The sequence below is a fragment of the Micropterus salmoides genome, unplaced genomic scaffold (assembly GCF_014851395.1).
Source record: "Micropterus salmoides isolate LMB-PRFRI ecotype aquatic unplaced genomic scaffold, ASM1485139v1 Ms_hic_scaffold_7, whole genome shotgun sequence".
Classification (NCBI taxonomy): Eukaryota; Metazoa; Chordata; class Actinopteri; order Centrarchiformes; family Centrarchidae; genus Micropterus; species Micropterus salmoides.
This window is the reverse complement of record NW_024044459.1, coordinates 30,793,124-30,818,671: the sequence shown is the minus strand read 5'-3', so window position 1 is coordinate 30,818,671 and position 25,548 is coordinate 30,793,124. Positions and strand designations below refer to the sequence as shown.

The 25,548-nt window shown below is 41.5% G+C and overlaps 1 protein-coding gene across 1 annotated transcript; it reads right to left on the bottom strand.

Moving 5' to 3' along the window:
• Window positions 1-23: 23 nt before the first annotated feature.
• rorb (RAR-related orphan receptor B) lies at window positions 24-22,594 on the bottom strand. Its single transcript, XM_038702776.1, has 10 exons — window positions 22,259-22,594; window positions 7,516-7,601; window positions 7,265-7,406; window positions 6,646-7,077; window positions 6,075-6,196; window positions 5,752-5,884; window positions 5,470-5,577; window positions 5,243-5,353; window positions 4,844-4,956; window positions 24-4,637 (listed from the first exon to the last, which is right to left on the bottom strand). The coding sequence occupies exons 1-10, from the start codon at window positions 22,263-22,265 to the stop codon at window positions 4,473-4,475; spliced, it is 1,419 nt and encodes a 472-aa protein (XP_038558704.1). The 5' UTR covers window positions 22,266-22,594; the 3' UTR covers window positions 24-4,472.
• Between the last annotated feature and the right edge of the window lie 2,954 nt (window positions 22,595-25,548).

Below are 25,548 nucleotides of genomic sequence, written 5' to 3'. Positions count from 1 at the left end.
GAGACAGAAAAACGAGGCAGAAATGCACCCATAAAATTTCTTTTATTTTTTTTTCTTCCCACAACAAAATGTCTACAAAAGCGATAAAATATAGAATTTAACAAAAATCACTTCAGACCTTCACATTGTATATACATCTCAAAGAAGGACTCAGTAAGGGCCCTGCATAGCTTTGAACTTCAACCCGATCTGATCCATCAAATTTGGGCGTTTGTGGCTCTTTTTAATGCAAATGAATGCATGCACACACGCACATACACTCTTTCATTCTCACATGAAAATAAAAAATATACAGCAGAGCTTATGAGTTTATAGTAAAGTCAGTGTTCAGAGTCTGGCAGAGTCCAGTCTCGCCAAATGGAAAAAAGCATAAAATGTAAAAACGGGTCGTCAGTGTAATCAGATACACAGTTTCCTTGGAGTTCCCCTTTTTTGATTGGTTTCTTAAGTAAACACACACAGTAAAGCATCTACGCCGCACTCTGCCAATCACTCCTCCCTTACTAGCTATGGCACTTTGAAAACAAACAAACAAAAAAGTTTATTGATTTTTTTTAGTCCTGTGTAAAAGAAGTTCTGTAGCCCGAACACCTTTTAGGTTTCAGTTACAGATTGCTACATTTTGTTTTATTTGCTCTTGCTGGGATGCAAAGACATTCTAAACAATAAATTAACAATTTTCAACACTACTCCAATTGCACGCACGTGTAATGCATCAAGAAAGTTTACAAAGCATTGGTAGAGCAAACGTCTCATTCTCTCCCTTACACACACACACACACGCACACACACACAGGTTTTCTCAGGGAAGGGAGGAGGAGGTTTGGGGTGGAGTGTATTTGACTAAGTGTAGGAAATGTATTAAAAATTGTTCCCAGCCGTCACGTGGAACGACGACTGGTATTATTGTGCGCTCTGCGATGTCGGTCTGTGTTGATGGCGTGGTAAAGGCGCATGATGTGTTCAGCCCCTCACACTGAACAAGATACTCCATAACATTCAGAATAGATTAACCTCCCCACCTTGTTCCCTCCCGCCGCAGGTTAAGGGTCTCTGATCCGGTTCAATAAGGCCAGTTCAGAAAGGCCCGTTCACTGACCGGTTATACCAACTCACACATTCAAAGGTTGAGAAAAAAAAATCATTTCAAATCGAAGAACAAATTTTAAAGTGGTTGTGTATAAATAAGAGCATTTTATTTAAAAATTCTTTCAGCTTGTGAAAAAAAAGTTGCTTTGAACTGACTGAATTGACGTGGAATTTGCCCTAAACCCACCGCCCACCCTGCCAATAACACCTCCCACGAAACTCACACCATCATGAGAAGAGAAAACACAAATAAGCCCCAAATGTTTCATTGCAATGAAACGTCATGCAAATAGAACAGAACAACAATAGGCTAATAGTAATAGAAGAATAGTAGTCATAATAAGAACAATAATAATAGTAAATAGTAATAAAATAAAAAATAATCTTACATTGCAAACATGACAGTAGTAAATGCCTCCAGTTCTTATTGCTACAGTATCTTACTTACAGTGTTGCGTTGCCACTCGTTCTTGCCAGCACATCCCCTCTCATTACCCCATCCCACCCTTCTGATTCACAGTCTAACAAGGGAAAATAAAAACATCACAGAGAAAAACTTCATATTCAGAGTTGGAATTCACTGTCCCAGGGGCGTTGCGATGGCGCTTGATTCACAGCTTACTAGTGGACTTCCTCCACTGTCCGGAAAGCAGCAAAATAAGCAGTAAACATGAGTGTACATTGGTGACAAGAGCACACTGACATACACTATATATATATTTTTAGTTTTTCTTCATGTGCTTTGTAACAATGCTTGTCATATAGTCTGGGCTATAAAGAGATTTGGACAGTGAATTCATGCTCTATACGCACATACACACATACACACACTTATCAAAGCCTTGTCTGGGCAGATTCCATTGCCAGCATACGTTGGTGGCGTATGCCATTTTTATCCTAAAAAGTTATTCTTTCATAATTAAATGTTTGTAAATTTGCAAAAATATTAAACCCTCTTTTAATGCAAAGTCAGAAAAAGAGCTGCTCCCTGAGAGATGCCGTGTAGTGCATCGAGCCTTAATGAGCAAGTGATTGTCTTCAGAGTCACTGGCCTCTGATCTGGGGACACAATGTGGAACAGATGCATGTGAGCAGATCACTAATGTTTAACATTAATGATCATGCTGTCGACATTGTTTTGTTCAACATGTGGCGAAAACATATGTGTATGAAGGGTGAAAATGGTTCAATGGTGTTTTTAATGTGAATGAATGCACAACTACTCTGACTGTGTCCGTGCTTTTAGCAAGTTGAATATTTGGCCACTGTGCAATGAACATTTGCAAACAACAGACAACCTAACGCAGACTTCCATGTTTAGTGCATAAATAACCTCAAATCATAATAATTAAAGCCGAGGTAAAAGTCTTAAGTGCAATCTTATATCAAAATGTACCATCGGCTGATTAATTTTGTGCTGCTATTGTGTAGTGGGTCACTTATTTTGGTAAATAGCTCATTTTAAAGGAAGCTCTTCAGTTGGAGATTTGTCATCATATCATGTCTTTACATCAAGGGGCTAAATGCAGAACTGTGAAAAAAAAACATGTGCATCCTCAATGATTTGTCAAATTGTTCCTTCACCACAAAAAACAGTGATGACTAACAACTGTGCTCAGATGGTATAAAAGCGCAGTAGCCAAACGCTAAACAGCATAACATTAATGTAGAAAAGCAACAAAACAGACAAATGATAATTATTATGGGATGACTGAACAAAAAAGCACAAACATGATTGTCTATTACAGCTTCCTGTTGGATTTGTCAATGCAATATTGTAGCTTTAAAAGATGTAAAAGAAGCTAGTCTGCATTTCTTCACATCTTTCGGTCAGTGCTCTGTGTTATGTCCTAACTCAAGATCATGTTGTGTCACATTAAAAACACTGCAGAGTCTGTGGTGGAATGAGTGCCATCCAGACGAAGGTGACGATTGTTACAGATAACTAATGATCGAGAGTACAATATAGTGCATTCTAGTTAAAACTGCTACCCTGTTTTGAACAGCTGAACATGGTAATAGGAGAAAAGGGGAGGAGTAAGATCAGAAAGGCAGTGAGAAAGTTATTGCTCTTTAGAGAAAAGGGTCCTTCATATTCACAGCCTCGAGTGATTGACGTCCACTAACTGGATTGTGCAAATAGTGATGGGAGGGATGAGGGCATACAGCACTCACACAGTTTTATGAAGATTGGCAAGTTGTGAGTACATTTTTTTTTATGTTTGGGGGAATTTTTATTCACTTCTTCATTGTGATTTCTTACCCCTTCTGTCTGCTGAAATCTAATGTCAAGGCTCTAATACATAGGAAGTAAGGGGCAGGGGGAGGGGGTTTGGGAAGAGGCCGCGTTTATTGTGAGGTCCTAGCTTCTGATTGATTGTTTCTGGTTGATTGTTCGAAAGCAGCCCAACTTTTGTTGGACATAATTATTGCAGCGAGAAAAAAATGATTGATAGGACGGCAAATCTGCCAGATTCTTTTACTTGCAAAATAGAATATTTATGTATATATCTTCACCTTGAAAAGTAGTAGCCATTATTTTCTTTTTAAATCCTTCATATGCTCTCTTTACATTACTATAAGTTCTCATCAGAAGGATGCAATACCTTCTTTACATATGAACAAAATCCAGACAAGGCTTCTATATATCAACAAAACCCAAAATCGACTCCCGTTTTTACCCAATATTCTTTTACAAGTCTCAACTTTACAAATTCTGTACACAAGAAACTATCAAATAAAAAAAAAACATAGACAAGGTATAGTCCGCCACAGTGGACTGCTGTACTGTATATTTAAATTAGGACTAACTTATTTTAACAGAACAAGAAGTAATACTGGAATCCGCTCTGCACTAGAAGAATATCTACAATAGCTTCTCTAAGTTCCCTCCCCCGTCCAGCTTCTTCACAATTTCTTCAGGTGAACAAAAAAAAATCAAACAAAAAAGTTTTTTTTTTTTTTAAGTTAAAACAAATTAACTTACCCAATTTCTTTTTATAGATTAACACCTTAAAAATGTTCCTAGATGTTTTTTAAAGTCTGTACATTTCTGGTCTGTCAGTTCAGTTCAGGAGACAGGAGGAAGCCCCACATAGGTTGTGGCTTGGGGCGCGTTTCATTTATATATACATTCTTCAGACTGTATCGGTGAACAGGATGGAATAAGTGCTGGACATTCCTAGTATTGTTGGCGGTAACTGTAAGTTTCTGGCAGATGACTCCTCACCCCCCAGCTTAAAATGAGGCTGGGGGAGCACAGGAATTTGTGAATGCCACGATGATGACATAGTCGACACAGCCTCTGTCATCTTGTTGGACGTAGCTTTCTTATTTTCTTGGTCCTCCGCTGACTCCGTTTGTTCCATTGGGCCCACAGTCAGTCACTTGGGCATGGCCATGGCAGAGTTGGGGTCAGGGTTGAAGAGTTCTTTGTAGAGTGGAGGGAAGAGGACGTTGACTGTTTCTGGGTGGAGCTGCTGGAAGGTCTGGAGCTCCTCGGTATGGAGCGTGCACAGGGCTGACAATGTTGGGATTCGGCTGATCAGCTGCCAGACAAGAGAGAAACCGGGAAAAGGGGATTTAGACTGACGAACTACAAACAGGGACAATGTTAGAAGTGAGGTTTTTTTTTAATCAAGCTTCCTGTGTTTTGTGCTTTGAGGTCAGAGAAACTGTTCTCTGCGTATGCCTTAGGACCGTGCCTCGGGGGCTACCTTGATTTGACTTATCTTACTACAAAGGCTTTGCCTACCTTAGCCAATGCATCTTCGTCCATGTGGTTCTTCTGCATAATGTGCTGCAGAGCAAAGTAGATCTTCTCTTGGAGCTTCTGGACTTTCCGAGGCTCCATCAGCCACGGCCGATCTGAGAAGAAAAAAAGGAAAGTGTAAATTTTTTTAATGCTAATAGTTTGGAGTTGACGTGTGCTGATTGGAGAGCGGGTCATAAATTGATACGGTTCAGAGTGTGGAAACGGTAGAAACACATGGATTTAATCACTTCGACTGTGATTATTCTGCTTGATACTGACTGACACATGTAAGCAGAGCAGTTGTTTTGCTTGCTACTAAGTGCCTTGATTCAGTGCAGGCACTGATGTCCATGCAGGTTGCTTCCTATATTCTAATAATATTAGGGAATGTGCACTGACCTGTGGAAATTAGTACAGCTGCTGAGAACAGAGCGATCTCCTCCTCTGTCAGCTGCAGTGAACACAAACTCTTGGCAAAGTCAAACACTGCACTCACTAAGTCATCACAACCTTGGAGGGAAACACAGGAGAGAGAAGGGCAGACAAAAAGAGATTTTTTATTACTTATTCTGGTCATGTTTCTTTATTTTTGCACTATCCCCTTTTTCTTCCAGTCCTTGTCTTACCTAGAGCTTTGAACATCTGCATGCCACCATACTTCCCTTCAAAGAGCACCGTGTTGTTGAGAGGGTTGAACGCCCTGCACATCCGCACCAAGACTACCTCCAAACAACCTGGAAGAACCATGGAGACGGATAGTTAATGATTTTGAAGCTCAGTAGATATACTGACTAAAGGCAAAAAGAATAAGGAGGCACAGGACTTTTTCTTCCCTGAGCTACATTGTCTGAGCTGTAACAACACAAACAGATATCCCTGGCCAGCCATTGTCAGTCGAGTCAACTCACCTGACTTGAGCAGGAGGATCTGGTCATTCTGACACAGTTCCATAAACCCTGAGATGCGCTTGGCGAACTCCACCACGTACTGGATTGCATGGGTGATCTGGATGGCACACTGCTGCCACAGCACGTCCCGGGGCTAGAACCAAACACACCCAGTTTAGGGTTACATGTTCTGTACTAATGTAGTTATATTCATGTCCGTAGATAACTAACAATCTTGTCTTGAATGCTCACTAATCCGTTGTACACAGAGGTGAACAATGAAGTACCTTGTACTTCTAGTATAGCAGGAGTGGCTGAAGATTAAAGTAACATTAAAACTTCACCTTGCTCTGGTACATCTTGACCTCTTCATAGGAGTGTGTCTGCCAGGCTAGCTGCTGCAGCTCTTCTGTTGTGTACTGACATGTCTCCAAGTGGGACTTGATGATATTCTGAGCAATACGGTCTGGAAGACAGGATTGGCTTATTTATTCATTATTTCGTTCATTGATGGTATGTATATAGGTATAGCAAGCAGGGCTCCATATATATGTATAGGTATTCTGCACATTATCACGTAGGTACTGTGATCCCTTAATGTTGAACATGTAGAGGGAGAGGCATTTTTTCATTGCTACCCATTTACTGCTTAATTTACAGCCCTTGGATTTATGTTAAATCCTTAATTTGAACTTAATCTCAACTTGTGCCTGAGCTGCACATACAGTAATATGACACCTTGTCAGCTAGCTGTGTAAGCCTGTCTGTTCTGCTCTCAGATTAGCACTCTGACTCACGCTCTCTAACAGGACTACTTTGTGGGGAACCGTTAATTTTTCCACATGATTTTTTTTTGATGAACCATTCTAGTGTGTCTGTCTTACAAACAGTGCAAAAATATTATGCAGTGTTTACCCAGCTCTCCCATGCTGACATTATTGTGTCCCAGCTGACTGTCCTGGTAGCCTCCGTAGCTGAACAGGTTGGGTACTGGCGTCAGGTCGTACACTGGCTCTTGCTTAATATGCTTCATGCCCGACATGTCCAAACCTGACTGGTCTGGAGACGGCTGGGTGGAGTCCATCCCATAATAACCCCCTGGGACTCCAACTCCGTTACCATGGCCACCCTTGGGCAGCTCAATTACGTGGCCATTGGCATAGGTGCCCCCAATCTCATGGTTAAGGGTGGACAGTCCGTTGGTTAGGCTGGAAGAGTAAACACGTGCCAGAGCTTCTGCTTCGCCTGTCTGCTGCTGCCGCTGCTCCTGCAGTCGTGCCTGGTGCTTCTGGACCTCTGCATACAGGCTGTCACGTTGCTTCTTGGACATGCGGCCGAATTTTACCGCTGTACGGGGAGACAAAACAACAGAGGGACATAAAATTAACAATGAAAAAACAAACTGTCACAACCTTTCAGCTTCTTAGTAGTATAAATCAGTAAGAAACAAACAAAAAAACAGTTATCCTAAGAGCATTATGCATATAGTTGTGTGTACAGTCATAAATAGTGATACTGATATAGTGGGCCTCACCATCTCTGGACATTCCTAGGGCGAGACATTTCTGCAGGCGGCAGTGTTGGCAGCGGTTACGGTTTGTTCTGTCGATGAGGCAGTTCCTCTGACGGGGGCAGGAGTAGGATGCATTGTTTTGCTGACTCCGTCTGAAGAAACCCTGGTTACATGTCAATAAAGAGAATGACTACAGACTTACAGGTACACGTATACGCACAATGTGCATAACATTTGAGCTCTAACAAACAAAACAACGGGTTAAGTCTCACCTTACATCCCTCACACGTAATGACTCCATAGTGGATACCTGATGATTTGTCTCCGCAGATTTTGCAAGGTATAACTTCGATTTGGGCTGCAAGCAAATAGAGAGGACAGAAAAGATGTTACAAAACACATTTTGAACAGGACATAGACTTTTATCTCCCAGTTTTCAGAACAACACCTGATTCAGACACCTCACAGATTTTTTTAGACCTCAGTTGGTGGTCTAATTTAGAGGTTAACCTGGTTGGCTGTAGGACCTGACTGAGGTTACAATGTGTGAATGTGTATGTGTGTGACTTCAACTTCACAAGGGCACAGTGACATCTGGACATTCTGTTTATCCCTGTAGGAGTTTTTTATAATGACCGGGACATGACAAGGACTCGCGCACATAAAAGACTGGATAGCATTCATTTTCCATGTGCGTTCTTAGGGGTTGAAAGAGAGACCCCTGCAGGTTAGAACCACACCCTCTGCTCTTCAACCCTCTTATTCTCTCTCTCTCTCTCACACACACACATGATGAGTTCTACAACTGTAACTTCTTCAGTATTTAGCTTTTTCTCCATCTTCAAATTGAACTTTTCATTCGTGTTGAAATTTTACTCACTGTGTATAGGCAGATCCATGTACAGTCACAATCAAAGGCACAGAAAGTCTTTCAATGTAACGCACAGAGGCACCTGTCACCGGTATCTTTGAGCTTATTATACATAATATATGGAAAAAGAAAGCCGCCGCTCCTGTTAAGAGATATGAGGTGGATGTAGATGTAGGCAGGTATGTCTGCTGAGATGGCACACCCTCTATAAAGAGATTAGACAGCCTATCTAATCCTACATTATTTCCCAATGAGCTGGTTCCCTCCTCTGCTGAGCACTGGCTTAACCACAGCTGAAATAGCCATTCACATGTAATCCCCTTGCATAGTCCCACCTGTAGGAAATTTTATGAAGTTTCTGAGAAGTAATCAACAGAAAATAAAAGGTTTTCAGTTTTATATTCTGTGTTTGCATGAATTGCCTAATTGATTCCCCTTAAGAACAATACAAAGCATACACAGTCTAGCTGGACTCGATGTGTATTTGCAAAGAATGTTGTGTTTGTGTATGTTTCTGTCCTTGTGTGCATGTCTGAGTGCATCTTCAGGGTGTGTGTGCATACTGAACTGCACCTGTAAGAGTTGTATCTGGTTATTAATGTGGATTTCAGTGTGTGTTGATATATTCTGTACAGACATATAGTGTCTGCAAATATGTGTGTATGCTAAATGTCTGGTGGAATGAGTGTGCAGTATACATAATTGGATAATCTCAAATGAGGATCAATGGAGACAGTTCTGTCTGTCTAAGCGACTGAGCAGGAATAGACAGTCACTGCTGTCTATACGGTCTACTTGAACCTCAGAGAGTTTGACCACTTCACAACAAAAAGCATCATTAAATCCCTGCCTTAATAAACACATATACTCAACTGGTCTGCCAGTGCCAGCTGAATCCCTACTTTGTACTGCATTCTTGTACTGAACACCCTGCAGCAGTTGGACAACACTAGTTAAAAGAAGTGGGGATATGGAGATGGAGATGGAACATTTACAGAACGAGCCACAACTTGTAGTCTTCTTTCATTCATTCACTTGCCTATGTGCCTTCCAGTGGCCATTAGGCAGCATAACAATGTGTACAAACTAAAAACTGACCTCCAGTCTGCCATGACCCTGGACTATGCACCGTCCTTTGTGCCTATTGCATTATATGTTGTTATAGTTATCTTTATAGATTGTCATTCAAGATGTGAACGGGCCCCTAAATTACCTCAAACCCAACAATAGATCATTGTGTCCCTTTGCAGTAGATTCGGTGAATGAATGACCTATGGACAGAGCGACGCGCTGTTTGACTGTGTGCTTAAGGTAGCTTGGCTCATGCTGTGAGTTTTGGTGCAGCTCAAGACGTGACCCATTTCCACCAATTCCTGGCCAACTGGCTCCAAACTGGGTCAGAGCGGAGCACTGGACTGGGACAGCACACAGACTACACATACACAGAGCTGTCAATGAAAGTGGCCTGTAACACCCTATTTATAGTCTGTAAAACAGGTCAGTTGCACCCCGGACATGGCTGTTGTCAACCGACCACATTTGAGCAGTAAACAGAAGACATCATTTTACTTTTAGTCAAACTCTTTGTTTTGTTAATCATAAAACACGTGAATCTCTGTGGTTTAGACAAGCTGAATGTGTTCAGCCCGCACCTGCTGCTGCTGTGATATGGATATACATACTGATTTTTAGAAGAAGCTCTTTACATTTTTCCATCTTACAGGAGTGTGTGTGTTTACTGTCTCTCTCCAGTGATTACATTATATCTTGCACACTGTATTTCTTTTTACCCCATGGGAGATTGTACTCCTCCTTGTATCACATAATTATGCCCAAAGGAGCATGGATGTGTGGGCATGTGCATTGTTTTAGTGTGTGTTTCAGAGAGGGTTTGAGTGAGCGTTTCAATTATAAAAACGACACAAAGAAAGATAAAGTGTGTGTACATGTCTACGTGTGTTTGACAAACTGTTTGTGAATGTGTGTGTGTGTGTGGGTGTGTGCATTGTTGAGTGTGTGTTGTGCTCACTGCCAGCGGGGACTGTCAGGTAGGATATTGGGAGATGGTCATGACAGCATTGCTGTTGCCAGGGTGACCACCCACTCGCTGCACTAGTCTGGCTGTCACAGCGATGATGTGCTAGGCTGTTACACTCTTTAAGGAAGTGATGTCATCAGTGTGTGGCGCCAACTTGGTGTATCATCACTGTTCGTCCTGTCGCCCTGTCTCAGCAGCAGAGGCTTTGTGATTTGTTTACCAAAGGACTCCCACTTCCACATCCAGTCAACAATGCATGCTTGCTGCCTTGTTACACTTTAGTTGCAATGGTGGATTACAGCAGAATTAAGACGTGTTATCTGTTTGGTGTTTAGAGGAGGCTGTGTTCTCATTGTTTTTAAAGTTAGCGAGTATGATAATAAATCTTGGGTATTTGACTTCATGGTTTTACATTACAGAAGCAAACTTCAGCTACAGCTTCAAAGCTGTAGTGAAAGTGAATTTGTAAAACAGAGTATAACTGCAGAGAAAGGAATCTAATGCAACTATTCCCCTAACCTCTCTTGACAGGCATCCATTTCCAAACAAAACTCATTTTTCTGAGATTATTTTGCTCCTAGCTACATGCTTTTGCTGGGCTGGGAGGGCCTTCTTTCCTACCTATGTTGACCCACCCTGAGCCCAGTGACTGACAGCGTCCTCGGCCAGCGCCAGCACGAGTGTTATCCTGAGGTTATTATGTAAGAGCGGGACTGCAGTGCTGGCGATTCCTCAGCTAAGAGGAGGATCAGGCCCGCGCAATCTCTTGAGAGAGAAAAAGATGGAGAGAACCCACTAGAGATGAATTTTACAAAGAACAAGACAAAGATAGAGATTGTCGATTGTATGTGCACAGCAATACATTGAGAGTTGCTTGCCACACGTGCACGTATGTGTAGCAGATTGTGGCCATGAGGGCTGTGTTGCGCTGGCACGTGAGTTATGATAATTGATTTTTAATGAGGTGAGGATCTCCTGTGTATTTCCTGGGCTGGCCCTTTCTCTAAATAGAGTCCTAATTATCTACATTGCACTGCAGAAAAAAAAGGCAGCAGCCTAACACCAATATCTTAATAGTACTTCATCTAAAACACACAAGTACGTCACACTCACTCACACACACACACACACACACACACACACATACACACACAGTGACATGACCATTTAAAAGGGCCGCTCTCCCTGTCTATAGTGACAATGTAACAGCAAATTAAGGCCACTAGGTGTTGCTATACATGTGTAGTTTCTGTGTTTGTGTGTTTCAAGAGGGGCAGACTGGACATGCATGTTTCATTCATTCAGCCTGCAGGGTGGATCTACTCTCAGCAACACACACACACACAAACACACACACACACACATACACAATATCATGCCGTAACATAACACAGCGTCTTACACTAGAGGTTGGTGTTGTAGTATCACAGTTTATGGAACAGTTGAAAACACTTTCTACCATAACTTTTGTCAGGCACTTCAGAAATGCACTTCAGAAATGCAAGCACAACTCCTACTGTAGTCCCAGGGGTTGATTTGTTGGGGGTGAATGTGGGTGGTATCTCCACTTCATTAAAAACATGCATAGCTTCTTGCCAGTTAACTAGATATCTTCTGGGAAAATAAAGGATATCACCACTTTACCCACCAAATCTGAACAACTCCGGCGCTGGCCTTAGATGTCTATATACTGTGAATTATGCTATCACTGTTCACCATCCATTCCACTTCAATCTGTTTGACTTTTTCATTTGAGTGTTCCTCCTCGCTGTAAGTGGCTGTGTGACTGGGAAATCATCTCAGTTTCTGTATTTCATGATCTATTTCCATCTCTCAGCGTAACTCTGTCTTCCTTGTCTCATAGAGCTTAGAGAGGAACAAGCGTGTTTTTTTTTTCTCCCTCCGCCGATGATGAAAAACACTGGGAAAACTTTTGGCGGCATGATCGCTGAGTGGATTAACACACACAGCTGGGAATAGCGTATAGCAGTGCTGCTTGGGTTATCTCCCCTGTGTCTCCTGTCATGTTTTCACATCATACTGCCCCATTAAAATCAATGAAACACTGCCACTGCAAATGGTTTCAAACGGACTTGTGCTATGTACTGTCATACTTATCTTTCTTTCCTGCCTGTTTATACTGTATGAGAAATCTAAAGAAATATATTGAAGAGTGATGGTCTATCTGCTCTCCTTAAAAAAATAAATAATGAAGTGCATTTTACACACATTCATTTCTCTCTTTACTACTTTACTTACCCTGGCTAATCCCCCTTTGAGTCCTGACTAGGGATCTTTATTTTTATGACTTTTTTCTTCTCTTGCTCCCCTCATTTCAGTACTGAAACCAAAACAATTCTTTTTCCAATACTTTAACATGAGAAATATAAATATTTTCTCCCACAAACCCTTTGTTCCATTTAACAAAAGAAGCCAAACTTCTCAAATTTTGAAATACTAACACTAAGCAGCCATAGCAGGACTTTGCCAAATTATATATAAACTATGATTTAAATCAGTAAATATCGGACCAGGCATTGGGTGCCATCTTCTCAAAGGAACCAACAAATATTCAACAAATTTAATACACATTTTCTCCTCATTTTAACAGTGTTAGACATGAAGTTTGTTTGATAGCGTCACTGTTGCCTCATCAATTACTTTTAGTCAGTGTATTTAGAAACAGTTTGTAGAACTGCAGCTGTCATGAAATGACAAAATAAATTGGCAAATATTTAAGTGAACTGCTAGTCATTCTGTGGTTCCAGCTTTTCTCTGTTTATGTCATTGGAAATACATTTTTAAGACTTGGACAAAATAAGACAACTGAAGATGTCACCTTGGACTCTTGGGAAAATGTGATGCCTTTTTCATTATCTTCAGACCTTTTATAGAGCAAACGTTTAATTCATATAGAAAATAATTGGTAGATGAATCAATAATGAAAATGAGTTGCGGCTCTAAACAGCAGCAGTGAACTCCATGCCAGCGATTGTCATCCCTGACTTAAAGACTGAGGCCTGATCTTTAGTAACATAACGCTGACATGCTAACATGACCCATCCTCGTTAATACAAGATGACACAGTCCTGTACCGGTGCTGTCTTTGTTTGTACAGTCTGCTGTTCTGTGTGTTATAGTAATAATCATAATGCCACATAGGCCCATCTCCCCTCCCCCATCTCCATCCCTTGCCGCCAAGCATGTCTTTGTCCACATGACAGTCACACTGTTGCTGCATGAGCATACATGTTACTACCCCCAACCTCAGCTTTTCCCATCAGACTCTCGTCATCGACCCCCCCCTACTTTGCCAACACACACACACACACAGCAACATACAAACAGTCAGAAAAACAGTCTCTTTCGCCCTCCCCCCACGCTGTATGTCAGAGGGCATGAGCTTGTCCAGCTTGCCATGCGGCCCCAAAGCACTCTGGGTAATTGCTCAAATAGCAGGTCTGGGATCAGCTGCGGTTTGCTCATAGAATATTGTGCGGCGGCGTGATTGGACGCCACGGAGAGGGAACAGAAGGGGGCCACTGGCTGTCATCCAGTGCATCGATTCACATGCACAGGCACGCGCACACACACACACACACACTGACATGTTCAGACAGACAGAGGCACATTCAGACATGCTTGAATGCATACATTACTGCAAACTGCCTTTGAAAAAGCAGACATTACAGTATGATTTCTATGCTTGCCCCTCTCCCCCGTACACACACACACACACACACACAGAGTCTCCCACCCAGTACAGCATGTGTCCTCAGATGGATAAGAGGAGATGGAGGCGTGGGAAAAAATCCACAGGGTAAACCCATCTCCTGCCTGAACACACACACAGTCTGCCCATCTGCCTTCTCAGATCTGCCTCTCATGGTCACTGTACACACACACACAGGCGTACGCTCACACTCCAACCCCCTGGGTGGACCCTGGTGGCCTTTGACCTTTCTTTAAGGACTGAGCGAGTGTATCGGAGTGAAAGGAACAAGTCCAAGTGTGAGAGGTCTGCATCTGGTCATTACCATCCTGGAATCAGCCATGAGTACGTAAACATGCACAAACACACACACACACACGCTGCTTTAAGTTCTCTTTTATATATTGTATTTCCTCTCTCACGCCTTCACATCATCTCAGCAGACATGTGTACACAGTGAGCTGTGAGTGGGGTCGTGGTGTTTATGTTATGTTCAGATGAGGGGAATCAAAGCAGAGAAGAATATGTTCACACACAAAATGTTGTTTCATTCTTGAGGTGAGAAAATAACATTCTGTTGGCCATGTCCTCTTCCTCCCTTAACCTCACGCTCCTCCTCCTATGGTTTTTCTCTTGAGCCTAATTGTAGATGACAGTGTGTGTGTGTGTGTGTGTGTGTGTGTGTGTGTGTGTGTGTGTCTTTGAGGGGGAAGGGAGGGGTAAAATGGCTATCCCAGTGTAAAGTGAGAGAAATAGAAAGATAGGGACATCCATGGAGAGACAGAAAATTGCTCTCAGTTCTTATATAAGGTGTGGAGAAATTTGCCCTAAGTTTTGTTAATAGTTGAGTCGGTGGTCGGTCAGATGAAACAGGAGCATCAACATGAGTGAGGCTGAATGGGTTTTAAAGCATTAATGAAGAGAGCAGCACTTGTGTGAATAGCTGGCAGAATTAAATCACTGACAGAGGGATGAAGGCTGAGTGTGTGCAAATTCTATCAAAACTGTTTCCTTCCAAACCTGATTGGATGTTTGTATGTTATACATACATTTATATTCTGTATGCATTCTGTATACAGTTTACAGAATATACACGTATACACTTATGTGTGCATGTAAGAACCGTGCAATTGGGGCAATGGTGGAAAATAATGAAGTATATTTACTCAGGTACTGTACTTTTCATGTTGTGCAACTTTATTCTTCTACTCTACTACATTTTAGAGTTAAAGGTTATACTTAAGGTTGTACTTTTGACTACTACATTTGTCTGAAAGCTACAGTTACAAGTAGCCACTAGTTACTTACCATATAGACATTTTGCCAACAAAACATATGACAAATAAGATATGACGTATTTTCATAAAATAAACTACCTAACAGTACATAAAGCAGCACATTTTCCCACCTCAACCAACTACAACATGAAAATACTGTTTGCACGTTAATGCATCAATAAGAATTGTCCAATTATGTAGTACATTTAATATACCTTTGAAAGTGTTATTCTGCATTCTGAGTACTTGTGATATTAGCAGTATCTTTTTTATTACATTTTTGTGCTTGTAAAGAACCATACTGCAACTGTACTTTAGCATTTTAGTACTTTGTCAAATTCCCCATTTTATTCAAAATTAAGTATTATGGTGACACAATCAACTTTAAATTGTAATGGAGTATTTTCACACTGTGGTATTACTACTACTTAAGTAAAGATCCTTGCCCCACTGGTAGTGGGTTTATCTATTCTATTCTCTATACCTTTTAGCGAAAGAGGCTGTGTGCTTGAACGTGAGCATATGAATTAATTCACTTCAATTGACTCTATGTGGTTTGAATGTATGTGTGCGTTTCAATGTTTCGGTTTAAGCGAGTGTGCGAGCACGCATGTGAGTGAGTTTATGTGTGTGTCCTCTCCCAGGGATGGCCGCTAATAGCTTGCCTCGGGCAACAATTTAACTCAGCCTAACAAGGTTCTCCCCAAAGTGGCCCCAGGGGCATCTCTCACAGAAGCAAATTGATCACAAAGACTATCACACAGCTCAGCTCGGCTCGGCTCGGTTTGAACTGCTCTGTTCTTCACCTGCTCCCTCTTTCTCTCTCTCTCTCTCTGTCTCTCTCTCCGGATGATTTAACAGGATGTGTTATGAACATTAAATCTGAGTCGAGAGAGCAAAAGCAGCAGAAGTCTTATTTTCCTAATTGCATGCTCTTTGTGAATGACAGGGGACCTCACGTCAACAGCCACTGCTGGGGACACACACTTGAACACACACACATGGGTTAATTGAGGTAACGCAGGATTTGGACACAGAGAAAGAGAGAGAGAAAGAAAGACAGACCTAATAAGAGTCTCTTCAATGAGATTACGAGCACTAAAACAGGCTAATCTTTGTCATTAAGAAAAGATGCCGCAGTCGGCTAAGTCATATTATAGGCTTATTGTTGCTAGGATGTGTTATGCACCTGCCAACAATGAACACCTTCACAGAGTATAGGCATTTAGCAACATGGTCTTGGATTTCAATAGCTAATGTGGATATACAGTATCTGTTTTGCATCCTTCTTGGGACTACAGCTAGACAAATGCTGCTTTCATGCAAAGGTAGTCACAGTAACAATACTGTACTTATAAGTAATCAATTTCCATGTTCATTTTTTCTTTTCTTTTTAATTAAGGTTCATGAAAATGCAATTTTTATTTAGATAAATCAGTGGGTTTTTAGAGGTTTTCTTAACCCACGAAGTGGTGTTTAATCTATATGTATAAAGTCGAGGTTGGAATGTTAAACTGACACAAATGCACAGTATATGGACTAATCTGCTTTGAGTATTAGCTACGGTGGTGTGCAAGTGTGGACTTTGGACACTACTATTACGGGTGCTGGCGTTATTCATTGCTAAGGTTAGCTGCAGTGTGTATGTGTAATATGAGGACCGGATAGTTTGTATCTTTGTGTGTGTGTGTGTGTGTGTGTGTGTGTGTGTGTGTCAATGTGCATGCAAGTAAACTCAATCTACTGATTTATCCACCCTCTCTCAACTTTTGCACATAGGCACACACACTCCTGCTCAAAAAAACACTCACTCGACTGCACCATTATATAACTCTTCAGTCTCTCTCTTACTGGTTCTCTCTTTTCTTATTTCACTCATTCACTCATTTTCCCCTCTCTCCATTTTTTACTTCCTGCATTTAAATACTATGCTTTAACTTAAGTTTGTCATTAATTTAAATAATTCACAATCTTTTCAAAGTTGATGCATAAAAGTCACAAAGTGACTGAAGTGAAAGAGAAAACAATTCATACAAATGTTCCATCAAAATTTTCCTGCTTCTGATGATTTTTTTTTCACAAACTACATCTGATTACCTATTTACTAAGTAGAGTTTAGAATTGCACATGAACATGCTCTCAGACTTTGGACTGTCAAACATTGCATTCTATATCTCTCTCCACAAAACGAGACTGATAATGAGACAGCAAAACTCAATTCCTGCTCAAATGGCCTCGATATGAGCAAATTTTTTAATAACAGGTCTCTCTGTTCGTACATCACTCAGATTCGGCGTTTAACAAGCACAGTCACCCTCTTCCCCCAGTCTTACTTCAATGTAAATCGAAGGCTGATGTGAATATTGAATGTCATTGTGCCTCCATTGAGACATGCTGGCTTCATGGATGAGTAAAACTGACAAAACAGAAGGAGCTGTCAGAGGACTCCATGACTTCAAGGCAGATTTAGAGTTTAGGAGTGGTTCAGGCTGAAATCCCTCCTGGCTACGATAAAGTGGAGACACAAACCGAAGCACGCCGCCTAGCCCACGCTTTGTGTATAAAGATTAAAAAAGAGAGAGAGAGAATTGGCTAAGGAGAAAAACTGTTCGCCTAGACTCCCCCAGACAGCCGCAGAGGGATAAAACCAACAAGGAGTGCACGCTGAGCACATGCTAAACAAACACGGGCTATGATAGCGGCTCAGTGGGACCACAGAAGTGCCATCCAGGCCACACACACACACACACACACACAGCATGGTGGGATGTTTTTAGTAGACAGCCTGAAAAAAAGGTCAGGCAGACAAACTAGGTGCGGAGTAGACAGTGGGTATCTGAAGACAGGTGCACAGACAGTGGGACGTGAGTCCTGAACGTAAGTGTGTGTGTGTGTGTGTCTGTGTGTGTGTTGCAACAGCACTCTGGCGGTACCACAGTCAGTCAGTAGGGCTGTGTTGAGGGATTAACAGTGTGGCCTGCATGGGCTTGGGGTAATCTCTCCTCTCTTCTTACATAACACTGGGCCATTAGTCAGCACAAACACACAACAAGCAACACAATCATCAACACAGAGCTTGACAACAGACCATACAGAGCCCAATAACACTGCAGACCGGAGATGCACTCAGGCCAGGTGCCCACTATTGTGCGCAATAAGTGATTTCATGGCAACAATGGTAAAAAGTGATTTGGGGACAAAATCTGTGCGCTAACCTGCTGTTTCTGACTAAGGATGGTGCTACTGGTTTAGGCTCCCTCATCATCAGTATGAAGTATGTCAGTATTCATATTTTGGTGTAATTGTTCATTGTTAGCCAAATTACATATACAGGCACTCAGAGAGACAAACTACATGTTTCTCTCATTTGTATTTTGATAAGTCCCCTTATTTAGCATTTATAAGCATTATATAAATGTTTTATAACACTATAATTCTAAGTCTTTATTAAATGTACAGTAAGTGTCAACAATTGTAACTTCTCATATAAAGACATATTTCCTATTATTACAACTCTGTTTTACTATGCTGTCATTCATTGTCTGTGTATAAACCAGCTTCCACTTATGGGTGCACACAGAAAGATTTATAGTAATGGACAAATACATTAATAACCCTAATATTATCTTACAACTACATTATAGTGTGTTTATAAACAAATTATTCAATGTTTATTTATAAATGCTAAATAAGGGGGTTAAAGTAAAGTGTACCAATATCTTATAAACATATTGACTAATTTTATACAACAAATAATAGGGACAACCATTACAACAGAAAATTATTCTGAAAATAAATGAACTAATAAATGCTGCCTGCTTATGGATCAAATTCTAAAAGGCATGGACCATTTAAGGTAAAGTAAAGCCATCCAAGTTATGTGCCATAGATTTATCTAAACACACTGCTTCCGTTGGCTTTGACTAAAAATTGATCCCGGGATGCTTTAGAATTAGACAAATCAATGCTCACACAAGCCTCCAAGCAAAGCAGGATTTGACTAATTCTATTGGCATGAGGCCGTCATGCGTAGTATTGCAGATGTTTGTGTGTGTGTGTGTGTGTGTGTGTGTTTGTGTGTGTGTTTTCAGTGCTTTCTGTGTCTGTATGTGAACCATCCTGCAAAGTGATATAAATGATGTTGGAATTGTAGTAACCACTAATAAGTTTTTATTAGTTCCCGTCCTCTTCGTTTGACACCGCATGTCATTGCCTTACTGGTTTGTTGCTCTCTCACGCTCTCCCAGTTTCTGTCATCCTATCTTTTCCCAGGGTGAAGGAGCATGGGAAATGGTGATGGACACATATCGCTAACAGAGGAGATCAAATGGCGCCCTGGAACCTTCCTCCCCTGTTGCTCCCTCCATCACTGAACTCTTTGACCTGTCTGACCCGGGAGCCTGACACAAAGTGTACACAGACACAGGCTAATGGGGACTAATATAAGGTTCTCTGTGACAATAGGAAACTATTGACATGCAGAATACATGTCTACAATAAGTGTGTATATTCATCTTTAGCAGAAATGTCAGTAGAGCTGCTCATGAGGATGGAGGATGTTGATGATAGGCTCTTAATTGCTTTGGATACCCGAATTTATTTCTGTTTGAAAATATGGCAAAAAAAAATTATCATTTAAATGCAACGATTGAAATTATTATCAATTAAAATCAAACAGATTACACCAATGAAGTAATTTGTATTATTTTGTAATTTTTTCTCCATTGAAGCTTATGTATTCATGCTCTTCATGGAAAATTAAACTTTGCTATCACCAAAACTTTTAACCGCTCAAAAATATAATGCCACTGTTACCGATGTCATTTTATTAGCTTACACAACTTCTTTGTTGGGTTTTAGAGGAATATTATTCATAGTGCAGCATCATCATGTTGCCTTTGAAAATACAGAAATAATTAGCCTGTTTACAACATCCTACACAACACTAAGCCATATTGGGAAAAAAACCCCACAATGCTCCATTTTCTGAGATGCAGAAAAGGCCCTGATGATATTATTCTGTCTGTTATTTCTCTGGTGACATCATCTTCGGTCAGGGCTTCAGGAGTTGGGCTATTGTTAAATGATAATTACCACGGCTCGTGAGGGGCCTCTATTTTTTATAACCTTGTGGTTGTGAGCACATTTCTGTGTAAGGGCAGCCGAGAGTCCACACACACACACACCGGTTGAGAGTGGGGGCCACACGGCCCACACTGATTTAATTCTATCTGACAAAACCCTTTGGGGCGTGCAGAGGGAGAGAGGAAGATGGAGAGAGAGAGGGAGAAAGAGAGAGACATGGAGAAAGAGGGGTGAGAGAGACGCTTCAGGGGCCTCTTCTGCCAACCACGGCTATGAAGTGAAAGCAGGAGCTTTCAGTATACCCCCCCAAAGCCTCCAATGCACGAGAGTGGTCGCGAGGCCCATTAAAATGTGGATAAAATACAAGGTGCATGACAGAGGAGTTTGCCATGGGATAAGAGAGAGAGGAGGGCGGTGTTTGGCCTTCTCATGTTTTTTTCTTGCCAGAGGCTGGCCTGAAGCTGAGGCAGCAGAACGTTTTATAGGACATTCAAATATTAAAAAAAGCGTATCTGGAAACTGATAGATAGATAGATAGATAGATAGATAGATAGATAGATGTTTAAACATGTATTTCAAATAAAAACTGGATTCAAATGACTATAAAGTCAGAAGTTACTTTACCCATTAAATAATAGTTTTGATTAGAATTAATGTTGCTTATCATTATAAGTAATAATCATGGTGATACTAATATTAACAATAATCTGTTAAATAATTATTCTGGCAAATCATTCCTTCTCTGATATTATTACTACATAACTATACATCTGATTAGAATATGGCCATACCTCTCTGTAAAAAGTCAGAGAAAGTGTTTGTTTTATTTACAATTTTTAAGCAGCTGTATTTTAGTTTGACAATATGTTATTTTCCTTACATTATAGTGCGAACCTTAACGTTTTATGTGAAGTTTAGACTTTAGAGTGTGGTCGAAATTCTCCAACCATTTCTCCAACTTGATACTGAAAGATCCAGACATCCATGTGAGTTAGTTTAATTGTTCCAAATGTCACAAAGCAATATGAGGCGGTTCAAAACAGGCTAATTTATAAAATTTGAGTTCAAGATCATCCCGGTGTTGCAACTTTGCGTCAGCGATTATTGCACGACATTAAGAAGAGTAAATAAAAACAAATCCAAAACTCTAAGCCGATAACAATCAGGTTAAATATTAAAGCATTCGTGTTCGACTGACATCGACCGATAAACTGCAAATTGCAAGGCCCACTGACTGAGGAACGGATTTTCTGATTGAAAGAGAATGGAAACTTAACTGCAAGGAAAGGCTTAGTGAGAGTGGAGAGGGCTGCGTTGACCTGAGTGACTGTGGATCTGTGTGTGTGAGATAGAGAGAGTGTAGGCCTAGGTGTGTGTGTGTGTGTGTGTGTGTGTGTGTGTGTGAGTGCGCGCGCGCGCGCAGGACGACATTGACGTTGAATTTCAACAACCCCCGCGTGGTGCTGGTGCAGAACGATACGTTAATGGGTTAGTGGAGCGCGTGAAAAGTATCCCTGAAACGTTCAATAAACTTTATCACCAGAACATAACGAAATAAAGTAATTTATCCGCGCATCATCTGATCTGACCCGGTGCCAGCCTATCCGCAATTTCCGTTGGTGTGGAGTGCAGCCCAAATGATTTAAGCTTTAAAGGAAAACATCATGCGCCACTTTTAATTTAGAGTCATAGACTCCAATGGATTTGCGAATGATTTTGCTAAACTGTAGGCTATTTCCACACACACAAAACACACACTCGGGCTCAAATCACACAAACGCAGAGAGATCCAAATAAACTTTAAATGCATTTATATTGACAGGTGCTGCGACATCCAACCACACGCCCTCCGTCCGGCTGTGGAAAAGTGACAAAAAAAACTGCTTTGCAGCTAAAAACTAGAATTAACCCAGAATAAACTTTCAAGGCCAAATGTGGGATAAAGCCTGTCGCGCTATGTGTGTGTGTGTGTGTGTGTGAGTGTGTATTTGGGGAAAGTGCGGCGGTGTTTGGAGCAGTGGGATGGTCTTACCTCGCATGGTGTTGGCGTTGCTGGAGCTGGTGCTGAGGCTCGCTTCCCAAAGCAGCAGTCATGAAGAAACAAACACAAACACTTAAAAGGGGGTGGGGGATGCTGGGGGGGGAAGATCCTCGGTTAAAAATAACAACAACAACGAAATAAGTGTTGATGATCTGCGTCGACGTCCACTGGCTGCCCTGAGTGGAGGCGTCTCTGCGCTAAAAGCATCCCAGACTGGGGCGCATGGAGGCTGGCTGAGGTCGGTCGGTGCGTCGGTCGTTGTGCTCTGGTCGTGTGGTCGCTTTTCTCATGACATCTGCGCTCTCACCTCTATGGGAGGGTTTCACTGTTTTCTGCGGGCTGAGGGAGGGAAGAGCGTATAGGAGAGGCTTTACCCGGCGGCCCGGATTGGACTGGAGCACTTTCCGCTCCTCCCACTCTCTCCTGCTCAGCCTCCAGCCCGGAGCCTGCACACGCACGCACACGCACACACACACACACAGCCTGAGCGCACTCTGTCTCTACAGTACACAGACACAGTCGGCAAAGTTTTAATGTCACCTTCCACATGTAGTCAGCTCCACGCAGTTTAGGCTATTTTCATGCATGCAGGAAAGAAAATACACCTTTAGTCTCCAGGAGGCTGATGAAATCTACTGGGGATAGATTATTATCCTCTAGTTTTATATGTTTGAAAATGTTCTTAGAAACATGTGGCTGTTTTGACCAAATTAATTTACAATGAACAAAAGCCAAATAGTTTCAAATTAAATGCAAGCTTTAATATGAGTTAATGTCACTTTTTTTTAGTGTGCAAAGGGTGCATTGCTTGTGGTTCAAATACAAGCTGATTTAAATACTGCTGGTAAGTCATGACAAATGCTGATGATAGAGCTAACCCATGGACTTTAGATTGATACAGACAAACAATGACACAAATATTATCATGATAGCTTTGGAGATAGAAGTGTGATTGGGCGGCACATTCTCAGAGTAAAATTAATTTGGTTCACTATAAACACTATCAATGTAGAACCAAATACATATTTAGTTCATGTTGAATGTAAACTAAATAGATTTATTTAATTTAAGCTTTAATACTTTAATGCATATAAGTAAATATGTGCATGGATTAGTGCACAAAGCAGGATACTTCACCACAACAAATGATTATCTCATGCTGATGTTCAACTTGTAGTTATTAAATTACCGTACACTATGATTATTATATAAATGTACGTAGGTATTTTAAACAATAACAAAATACATTTGTCCTATAGAGGTTATAGGGGCTAATATATCTTATGTCACAGAAAGAAAAGCAGCTCCGATGACACAAGCTGTCTCAGGTGTCGCTAGGATAGCTTTCAGGGTGGGGTCCTCTCCTTCCTCTGAGAAACACTGAAATACTGACCTGGAAAATTAAAGAGTAGGTTCATTATGACCACTGTACTGTACAATGAATGACACAGTGGGACTGCTGGCTATTCATATGCATGTGCAGCATATTTGATCCAAACCTATACCATGAGGATGGATGATGCATGTATTTTACAGGCTTATTTACAATATATTATACCTCAAAACTTGGCAGTGTAGTTTGGTATGGTCTAGTTTGGCATACAGTGCATGACCTGGTTCAGTGTATTTATTGGAAACTATTCATTGTATATTCACCGTATAACACTTAACACACTTGCACAATCTTAGTGCAATAAATTGCAACACCTTGCAGTAATTACAGAAGACAATTCTATAATATGAACACCAGCCTATGAGATAACATATTTAGCTTTGTGCAAGACATCTGCATGTTCTGTTTCAAGGTTAAACAGGAACAACTGAGCCTTCAGACTATTTTACACTGTTCTTGGCTTATCACTAGTCACTACTAGCAGATTAATAGCCATAGCATACCCTGGTGATCACACTAGTCACCTGAAAACCCCACTAGGCCTTCTTTGACCCCAGGACCGACCTTTGGTGCCACGCTCGGTGAAATATTAACAAAATGTAAAAACTGATCACATCATGATTGTGCAGAAGTGAGGGTCTGTCCTCACAGTGGTGAAAAGAGCCACTCCTGTCACACGCGCTTAGTGTCACGCCCCAGCATTCAGCGTCTGTCATTAGAGTGGTTTTCTAAGAGATAACACTGCTGGAGCTTCTGTCCGTCTTGTGCGAGGTAGCAGAGAGGCAGGTGTGGGTGAGAGGCACTTTTCACCCCCGGTCTCTTTTAGCCTCTTTAACTGTGGCCCAGGGAGAGAGAGAAACAGAGAGAGAAACTGCCCCCAGCACATCTCCACTGACCTACATTTCATCTGTCGCTTTTTTCCACTCTTCCTCTTTTTTTCCCCGTCTCTTATTTCTCCTGTACCAACAGCTCCATAATTGTGATGTAATGACCAAAGCAAGCGTGATAAAATCCCAGACTGGTCAGGATGAAATGCTCTTGAAGACAGGCAGACAGAAGAAAGAGATGAAGAAAAGAAGAGACAGTGAAAGACAGACAGGGAGGGGGCTGAAATGAAAGAGGGGGGTAGTTAGCTCTTCAAAGTACAATGAAGGTTTCATCCCGTTTTGTCAGAGTAATAAAATGTGTCTTTATATGATTTGTGTGCTGCTTGGACTTCAATCCATCTGAGGGCTGGGGACTCCATTAAGAAGGATTACCCCTCATTGCCAACTATTCACTGTTCTCCCAAAGCCACAGAGATAGCAGAGTAGTGACTTTAAACATGACCAAATATGTACATTGTCTGTGGAGCGAGGATGGGGGGGGGGGAAGACCATAGAGGTTGTGTTTGATGAGATATACTGGAGTGTAGGCTGCTCTGTCCATATGGTGGTAAGAGGGAGGAAGGGAGCGAGAGAAGCAGACCGGGCCTTGCCTAAGGGCTGAACTTGGAGAAGGAGAAAGCAGCACTCTGCGCCATGATTGGATCTTCGGTCCTTCTGCCTTTATATTTCTTTGTCTGTTTCTATTGGCTGCCTGATCACCTGCTACGTCTCTGTCTGTCTACCTGTCTGACTGACAGTCCTCCTGCCAAGTTATACAAACAGATTGTCAGTGAATCTGTGTCCATCATTTTTTACTGTTTATTTCAGTTTGTCTCTACCTTCCTTCCCTTCTTCCCTTCCTTTTTCAGCCACGCTAGTGGCATGGCTCTAGGGATGGCATAGTTGATCTGTCGGTCTGTCGACCGCTTTGGTCCAGTCACAGAGCCATTAGCCATGGCTGTGGATTCACACAGGCTGTGTAGCAAAACAGTTCAAGGCATTTGCAGATACTGAGTCTGTTC

Bases quoted from the DNA above. Each gene is read 5' to 3' on its own strand.
- rorb (XM_038702776.1), bottom strand. The intron at 6,197-6,645 runs GTAAACACTGCA...CCTGTCTTCCAG, and splicing joins TGTCAGCATGGGAGAGCTGG to ACCGTATTGCTCAGAATATC. The intron at 5,354-5,469 runs GTAAGACAAGGA...TTTCCCTCCAAG, and splicing joins GCAGATGTTCAAAGCTCTAG to GTTGTGATGACTTAGTGAGT.